This window comes from Sebastes fasciatus, chromosome 4 (assembly GCF_043250625.1).
Source record: "Sebastes fasciatus isolate fSebFas1 chromosome 4, fSebFas1.pri, whole genome shotgun sequence".
Lineage (NCBI taxonomy): Eukaryota > Metazoa > Chordata > Actinopteri > Perciformes > Sebastidae > Sebastes > Sebastes fasciatus.
In genome coordinates, this window is record NC_133798.1 from 6,892,619 (window position 1) to 6,902,066 (window position 9,448).

At 39.7% G+C, this 9,448-nt stretch overlaps 1 protein-coding gene across 1 annotated transcript in view; it reads left to right on the forward strand.

Annotated features, from left to right (window-relative positions):
• cotl1 (coactosin-like F-actin binding protein 1) overlaps positions 1-8,842 on the forward strand; it is a 17,392-nt gene extending 8,550 nt beyond the window's left edge. Inside the window, exons 3-4 of the mRNA XM_074631717.1 lie at positions 2,759-2,916; positions 5,606-8,842. Of these exons, the coding sequence (XP_074487818.1) occupies positions 2,759-2,916; positions 5,606-5,716 (269 nt within the window). The 3' untranslated portion in view covers positions 5,717-8,842. The remainder of the gene's footprint in view (positions 1-2,758; positions 2,917-5,605) is intronic.
• Positions 8,843-9,448: the final 606 nt, after the last annotated feature.

A 9,448-nucleotide genomic window follows, 5' to 3' on the forward strand; every position in this document is an offset into this window, starting at 1 on the left:
AAGGTGCATGGAGAAAGAAAAAAGTCTGAAGGGGTCAAAACTCCAGCAACACTTGTAGTATAAAGAACAACTTTATTGTGAGACCAATGTGTTTCAGCTTGTGGCCTTCATCGGGGTCATCATAAAAACACATTTAAATAGGGTAGGTATGAAGCAGAAAAAAACTCAAAGAGGTAAAAAAATACGACAGACATCCAATCATATACATCCACACATATGAGCCAATGGAACACCTGCAAAGGTGGGTTGGGTATATGGTCATATTGGCTTCAGGCCAATCATTGTCCTAGACTGACAGAAAGAGAGAGGCAAGGAGAGTGTCCAATGAAAGACATGAGTGATACCATTTTGGTCCATAAAAGGAGAAGTGCACCTAAGGGGTGGTACTAAGTTTGTATAGAGGCGGGCTTAACCAAAAATGTGCCTATTTGATATGGCATAGTCTACTTTAAAAACACTTTCATTTAAAACCTTTTAATGAAGTGCCATATATAGCAAGAGTAGGAATAACTATATATATACAGTATATATTAGGTGTGTAACAATACGTTTTTACAACGATACCATATGTATCACTTTCCATGGTTCCGATACGATTCAAGGCTTATATTTGGCTCATCCAGAGCGATACGATACGATTCAATGACTTGAAATCGATTCAGTAACTTTTCTTTTTGCCAAAAATTCAGTCAGAGTGACTGTGAAATGAATATCTGATACCGGACAGTGCAGGTCAGGATTCTTCAATGTCTTTATTGTAAGGGAATCAGGGATGAATTGATTATGGATATAAACAAGTAAACATAGATTAATGGCAAATACATACGCCTTTTATTTGAAAATAATAAAAAGTGCAACTTCATGACCTGCTGATTCAGTTCTCAAGATACAAGTAGTCCACCTACAGTGTTCATTTGGGGTCTTTTCATACATGTAAACATCCGGAAAAACATTTTAAAACTCTGTTAGACCAACGTTTGTTTTTTACTTTACTCCCGTGATAATTTGCAGAGCAGACCTCATTACATGTTGCATGTCTGTGGGCAGTTCACGCTAAAGAGTGATGTTCCCTGCCCACATTGTTTAATTTGAATGGGATTTAGAGGCCTGAAGAGGTACAAGCCAGAAAGAAAAACAGCACAAGTGGGTTTTTTTTCTTCTTTTTTAACCTTGTTGCATGTATTCAGACATTATTCACAGTCAGTTCTAGTAGCGGACCACCGTGAGAGTGACAGGCGTGGTCACTGGGACACAACTGCAAGGCTCACAAAAGATTTTACTCATTTAGTCTGTTGACCTGAATATTTCCTCATTGCGCACACACACACACACGCACACACACACACGCTTCACCCAGTTTAGGGGTGTTGGGACTCCGCCAGAGCAATGGAATTACAAAAAGCAGAGCCTAGTATTCAACAAGACAGACACACAGTGCAGTTTTGAAACACTTGACGCGACACCACAGGGCTGTAACAAACGTCTTTTTAAAAGATTTTACATTTGAAGCTTCTATTGAGGTTTTTCTTTCAATGTCTGTCATCATATTTTATGATGTCATCGCCCTAAAAAAATATGGAGAAAATAGATTTTTTATTATTTTCGCTCTATAAATGTAATTTATGGTGATGATAGATTGCTGCTAGACTGCCCTATTATTACAGGTGCGAGCCTCCCTTAACGTGCAGCAAGCAGAAGGGCTGTTTACTGGCAAGAATCTGGCAATACGATATGTACAGTATCATGATACAGGGGTTACAATTCAATATATCGCGATATATTGCAATTTGTCAGCTAATGTCAGCAAAACTATCATAGTATAAAGAACACACCATCATATGCATAGAATCTGATTAAAAGAAAGTTTAGAGATTCAATCAGAACAGTGGGATCTGCATTTGCATTTATGACAGTTTCTGTAACATCCAACATGATAGCTCTACTTTGAGAGGGCACATACACTGAGAGGGTGCATCTCTTTGCAAATGAAATAAACTATTGACTGAGTTCATCTTTGCCTGTAAACTACTCATTAAAAATCGATACAGTGTTTTTCAGAATCAATACAGTATCACAAAACATAACATCGCGATACTTGATATTTCCTATATTTTCTTACACCCCTAGCAAGCAGGAGAGCAAACAGTTTTTTGGACCGTAGGGAAAATGTTGTTTTTGAAAGGCTAAATGCCAACAAATATGGATTGAAGCAGAATATTTTGTTATATCAAAACATTTTGTGAATTTTAATAATGATTACATCTATCTTTTTTTCAATAAATTTCGATTTTTGGTCTTTATAACGCTCTGGAGTTGTTGGAAATGTTTGGATCACACAAGTCAGAAACAATGCTATGGAGCCACCACCGTAGTGTAGCCTCATCTTTATCTGCAACTGTGCAGAAAAAAAACATGCAAAAAACAAAAAGCTGCGCAGCATTCGAATGTTATGAATGAAGCTTCAAACTAATCGGTACAGCCCTACTACACCAGACTTACACATCATAAAACAAAGTGACACCATGGGATCACATTGTGTAGCTTTTTTCCATCAACAGATGTAAAAACAGAGCATGACCTTATAGCACATGACAGGAAGTCATTTCTGGTGTAACAACTGTCTGCTGTTTGTGTGTGTCTGACAGGAGAGTGTGTGCGTTTTCTATAGTGGAATGAAGTGTGTAACATTTCAAAACATCAGCTGTAAGAACCTCCAATGTGTACATTCAGTCTTAGCCTCTTCCATCTCTTCCCTCAGATGACGTTCGTCTGTTCGCCTACGTCCGGATCACGATGGGAGATGCCATGAGCAAACGAGCCAAGTTCACTCTCATCACCTGGATCGGTGAGAAGATCGGCGGGCTGCAGCGTGCCAAGATCAGCACTGACAAGGCGATGGTGAAGGAAGTTGTGCAGGTCAGAGACTCCGTGGTGTCGCATGTGGAGTACTAGTTAAATTAACAGTTGTTATCATGAGAGTAAAAGAGAGTGAAGCTGTAATTGTCCCTTCGGGAAAACTGGGTGGTTACAGAGGCAATATAGCAACGGAGTGCTGTTGGACAAAACTGGATTTTTAAAAACAACAAACCATCTAAACTCTGGATGACATGAAACTGTCAAAATGATTTTAAATATAGTATATAACAGCAAGCAATATATATATATACATTTGTATAAAACAAGCACATTTGCCCACTCCCATGTTGATAAGAGTATTACATACTTGACAAATCTCCCTTTATGTTACATTTTGAACAGATACAAAATTTGATTAATTTGCGATTAATCCCAACTTAACTATGGACAATCATGTGATTAATTGTGATTAAATATTTTAATCTATCGACAGCCCTAGAGTAAATATACTGTAAACATTTCTGTTCTTCATTTTCACATAATGTTAAAGCTGCACTAATCAATACTATAAATTAACCAATATATTAAAGGTATAATATGCAAGAATTAACTGAAAAACAAGGTATAGAATGATTTAGAAACAGCAGCCGACAACAATTACACATTATACCTTTAACATTGGGAAAAAAATAGGACATGTAATGTGAAAGAGGTCACTCGTGGTGACATCCCAGAGAGTAAATATTGTTCTTACGTTCATCAGGTGGAACACACGATTCCAAATGAATGCTAATGTTGCTCTGTCTGCTGAATATTTAAACAACATGGAAACTTTGATAACAGGTGATATTATGTTATTTTTATGTTTATGCAGCTTTAAAGATACCCTGTGGAGTACTGCTCCATAGTGATACTAGTGATCAAACCCTTAACTAATGCTTAACCAAGCAGCCATGCTGTTATATCCTCGTCTGGAGGACAAAGAAACTGTTCTGTTCTATTTATTGCCAAAGAGTTGTAAATATCAAGAAGATAAATCATTTACCTATTGTATATCTGACACCTGCTGTATTCATTTGATTGCATGTCTAGAAGGAGAACCCACAATTTGGGAAACTCTCATGAGATGGTTAAGGTTAGGCATTGACCTTGAATAGTTAAGGTTAGGCTTTGACCTTGAATAGTTAAGGTTAGGCCTAGACCTTGAATAGTTAAGGTTAGGCATTGACCTTGAATAGTTAAGGTTAGACATTGACCTTGAATAGTTAAGCTTAAGCATTGATCTAGAATAGTTAAGGTTAGGCATTGACCTTGAGTAGTTAAGGTTAGGCATTGACCTTGAATAGTTAAGGTTAGGCATTGATCTAGAATAGTTAAGGTTAGGCATTGACCTTGAATAGTTAAGGTTAGGCATTGATCTTGAATAGTTAAGGTTAGGCATTGATCAAGAATAGTTAAGGTTAGGTATTGGCCTGGAATACTTAAGGTTAGGCATTTATCTCAAATGGTTAAGGTTAGGCATTAACCTGGAATAGTTAGGGTTAGGCATTGACCTGGAATAGTTAAGGTTAGGCATTGACCTTGAATAGTTAAGGTTAGGCATTGATCTAGAATAGTTAAGGTTAGGCATTGACCTTGAATAGTTAAGGTTAGGCATTGATCTTGAATAGTTAAGGTTAGGCATTGATCAAGAATAGTTAAGGTTAGGTATTGGCCTGGAATACTTAAGGTTAGGCATTTATCTCAAATGGTTAAGGTTAGGCATTAACCTGGAATAGTTAGGGTTAGGCATTGACCTGGAATAGTTAAGGTTAGGCATTAACCTTGAATAGTTAGGGTTAGGCATTGATCTTGAATAGTTAAGGTTAGGCATTGACCTTGAATAGTTAAGGTTAGGCATTGACCTTGAATAGTTATGGTTAGGCATTAATCAAGAATAGTTAAGGTTAGGCATTGGCCTGGAATACTTAAGGTTAGGCATTTATCTCAAATGGTTAAGGTTAGGCATTAACCTTGAATAGTTAAGGTTAGGCATTAACCTTGAATAGTTAAGGTTAGGCATTTACCTTGAATAGTTAAGGTTAGGCATTTACCTTGAATAGTTAAGGTTAGGCATTAACCTTGAATAGTTGAGGTTAGGATAGGTCGTCGGGCAGCAAGTCTCGCAAAAGTTTTTGCAAGTTTTTGGCAATTTGCAGGTTACCTTCTAGACAGAACCGAATTCCTCTGTGCCATTCTCTGGTGTGACTGGACCTTAAGTAGGGCTGGGTATTGAACATCAGTACTTTTTTGGTATCAACCGACACTGTTGTGTCTTCAGCATCAAGTATCAAAAGTACTGAATGTTGGCATTGATTTCCCAGTCAGATTCTTGACTGATGCATTGGGGTCCTTCTGTGTGGAGTTTGCATGTTCTCCCCGTGTTAGCGTGGGTTTTCTCCGGGTTCTCCGGTTTCCTCCCACAGTCCAAAGACATGCAGGTTAGGTTCATTGTTGACTCTAAATGTCCCTTAGGTGTGAATGTGAGTGTGAATGGTTATCTGTCTATGTGTCAGTCCTGTGATAGTCTGGAGACCTGTCCAGGGTGAACCCCGCCTTCACCTAATGTCAGCTGGGATTGTCTCCAGCCCCCCGCGACCCTGAATAGGATAAGCGGTTAAGAATGAATGTACAAAAATGTTAAGACATTAACCTGGTTTCTTTCCAACAACAATAACTTTGTTTTTTCTGAACTATGTTGTTTCTGCAGATCTTTGCCAAGGAGTTCATGTTTAGTGACCCGAGGGAACTGGATGTGGAGACCATCCGCACAGAGCTGAAGAAGGCTGGTGGAGCCAACTATGACGCTCAGGCCGAGTAGAGAAGTGCCATGATCCACTGGAAGGGTTGGGGTTGGGATTGGGGGGGGGTGGGGGGGTGGGGTGGTGGTGTGGTGGCAGAACAAGTGGGGGCAGGGGGTTGGGGCAGGCTGCTACCTCTTGGGTAGAGGGCGAGGCGGGATGGAGAGGGCTCTTGATGAAAGGGAAATCCACGCACAAACAAAGCAGAGGTGCACCAGGAGCAGTTTGTACAACCAGTCTTTAAAATACTAACCACACACTGTTTATGCTGCCTAATTATGGCTTATTAGAAGATCGTAGATTCTCTTTTTTCCACTAGTTTAACAGCGTAATCATTTACTGTCAACATCAGCTTCAGAATAGATAAAAAAGCATCAGTGTTACTGTAGTTACTGAGTGTATTGGCCCAGTACAGATGCTGTTGGTGCACCTCAAAAATGATAGCATCTGCATTAGAGCGTTTATATACTTTATTTTAACAGTGTACGTGTGAGCTGCATTGTTCACATACTTGCCTGCATCGGTTTGTGTATCTGGAAGATTAAAAAGTACATCCACAGGACATCTGGGGGCAGATCAGGGCCAAATTGTCCCTGGCCGACACAGGAATATCTTCCTTGAGACCTTCAGATTTTGCACACAAAGATACCTTAACAAGGTGACACTCGAGGACATTACTGTATTGTTAAAGAATATTTTTTGGAAATATGCTTTTTTTCCCAGAGTTAGATGATTGATACCACTTTCTCATCTTTACTGTAAATTTATAGCTAGTGATTAGAAGCTGTTATTACACGGCTGTGTTGAACACTCGATTCTGATTGGTCAATTACGGCGTTCTACGGTCTGTTATTTCTTTATAGCAGACCGTTGCTATGTATAGCAGACCTTTGCTATGTATAACATACCGTTGGTATGGGCGCAGTTCTGATGTCAGACTTCTTAAGTAAGTAGCCGTGTCATAAGCAGGATAATGTACAGCTAGCGGGTCATTGTTGTGAAATAAACCCCTTAAGTTGCAGTTTATTTCACAACAATGACCGGCCCGCTGTACATTATCCCTTACTTAACTTAGCTTAGTGAAAAGAAACAGGTCCAGAGGTAACAAAATCTGCTTACCAGCACCTCTAATGCTCATTAATCAACATTTCATGTCTCTCCGTACAAAAACTAAAGTGTAAAAACGACATGGAAGCCATTGCCAGGCAACCAGCGGATACTCCTGGAAGTCACTGTTCCTCGCTGAGAAATAGTTTTGCACGTAACCCACCGTGAGACGCCGAATTGTAAGTTTTACACTTTGTTTATTTGTAACAAAAATGAGATGCAATGTATATAATTAATGAGCTTTAGAGGTGTTGGTAGGTATGTTCTTTTTCCCTTTTTTGTCTGAGCCAGAGTAGCTTTTTCCCCTTATTTTCAGTCTTTGTACTAAGCTAAGCTAATCGGCTGCTGGCTGTAGCTTCATATTGAACGGACAGATATGAGAGAGGCATTGACCTTCTCAAAAAATCCCAAAATGTTGAACTATTCCTTTAAGAGCTGGATCTTAAAGTCCAAAAAAGGACGCTGACAGCGGACTCGATGCAAATCTGTTACTACATAGGGTGTCTGCGTACACTGACGTGTCCACACTGACAAACGTGTACATGTCAGTGATTCCTGAGAATGTGCGTAACCGACACTCTGAAGGAGTGCAGAATATGCAAGTTAGCCACCGTGCACACACAAAATATGTACTTAAAAGCAAGTGCATACGCGCTCTTATCACAAACTGCCTTCTCTCCTCACCCAGCCTCTGCCCTCTCCCAAGTCAGCTCATGGTTGGTTAGCTACTGTGCTGTGCATCAACATCTCACACTCATCCTCATCTCAGCTGGGCTGCAGTTGAGTAGTAGGAAGTTGCATCAAGGCTTCAGAACTGTTTGCTATAGGAATCATTTCATGTAATGAGGATGGGGAAAAACTGAAGGGTTTCACTTCAAAATGGTGATCATGGACCGCGTCATAAGAATGAGTTCATTGACGAAGATAGACGTCTCATTTTGAAAGGAAACTCTGTACTTGCAGGCATGTGTTTGACACCAGAGCATGCTCTTAGTCATGATACACTGTACCTCCAGGAGGAAAAGATCTCCATTTTCCAACGGTATCCTTGGTGATGGTCGCTGGCTTGCTTTGACTAATCTTGAGTTATACTGTTAAGTACACTTTAAGCCACCGCTTCATCTCTATAGCCAGACAGCTGTGTTTGGATTACAGCCTCAAAGTCGACCATTATGTCTTGTCCTGAGACAGACTGTAATTCATCCTCCTGTCTTCATACTTGTGCTGTGTGCTGTCAATCCCTTTTATCGCTATAGTCCAAATATGTCTTTTTGCGTGTGTGATCATTTCTGGACCTTATTTCGATCTACTTTTTTTACTTTCTCCTTCCAGTTGTTGTTTCCAGAGCTGGGGCAGAATTTGTAGAAAGGTACATGGCAAAGAATGAGACTCTTGGTCTGACAGGAGGCTTTCTGCCTGTAGATATTACACAACAGAAATACAGAGAAACAACTAATATAATAACTCTCAGCAGCACTTGTACTCAAGTATTGAATGTTTCCCAGAATCTTAAAGGATTCTGAGACTGGAGATCTTTTCCTCTGGTGTTTCATCTCACGATCTACCACTCCAAGGTATCCATGCCTACTGTAACCTACTGTGTTTGACTGCCTTAGCCTCCCAGGGAGAGAGGGGCATCATGGGAGCTTGTGAACACTACACTGTGATTGGCTGTCGTCCTTACACGGGGGCGGAACTTTGATCTGCTCACAGCTCATAGCAACATGGGCCTGGGCTCATCGTTCCAACCCAAGAGGAGCCATATCTCGGTTGTAGCATCTGTTTATTTGTTTTCATCCCTCTCTTCCCCCTGCAAAAAAATGGATGTTTTTCTTGTACCTTTTTTTTTTGTTTTTGAGATGAATTTTATTTTCTCTGAAGAGTTTTACCTTTTGATTTTATTTTTAAGAGCATTGTTATCTTGGTCATTGGCAGAAGAGATTTTCAAAAAAATAATGTAAAAAAAAAACAAAGAAAGAAAACCGAGTGGGCACAAGATCAGTCATTTCAAAATAAAAATTGATGTTTTTTTCCAAAAACCTGCTTCTCAAAGTGTCTTTTTTTGTGTCTCTAAAGCCTATATTACCATGAATAGTAGGTCTTTTGGTAAGGACTTGAAACTACAAAAATAAGTTGTGTTGTGTTACAAGGTTTTCTACGACTAGTTTCCAACTGAAATTAGGTTTCAAGGTTAGTAGGTATGACCATTACACAAGTCTGAAGTAGCATTTTTCATTTTAGGCCTTCTTAGATCTCTTACCAATGTAGGATGAGGTAATGGGAGCATTTTAGCACTTGTGGATTCAAGGTCCACACAGCAACCGTCTCTGGGAGCTTAGGGGACTCCCAAGGGTTTCCATGGTCACCGCTGTAATCGTCATGCTTAGCCAGTCAGCGGTCAGGGCAAGGAAGACAAAATGTTTTTTAGTGTTAGTCATACAGTGTGTCAATTAGGTCTGCACGATCTGTCCTCGTATCCCTCTGTTGCAGCCTAACCATCCTCCCAGATCTCAGCTGTTAGACCTCAATAAATGAATACATCACTTATTAAACGTTAGTCATTTCAAAAGCAATGTTATTAGGTGACTTATTACTGTAATAATCGGGAGCTGTAATGCTGTTTAGCTATGCTGACATCCTCTCTT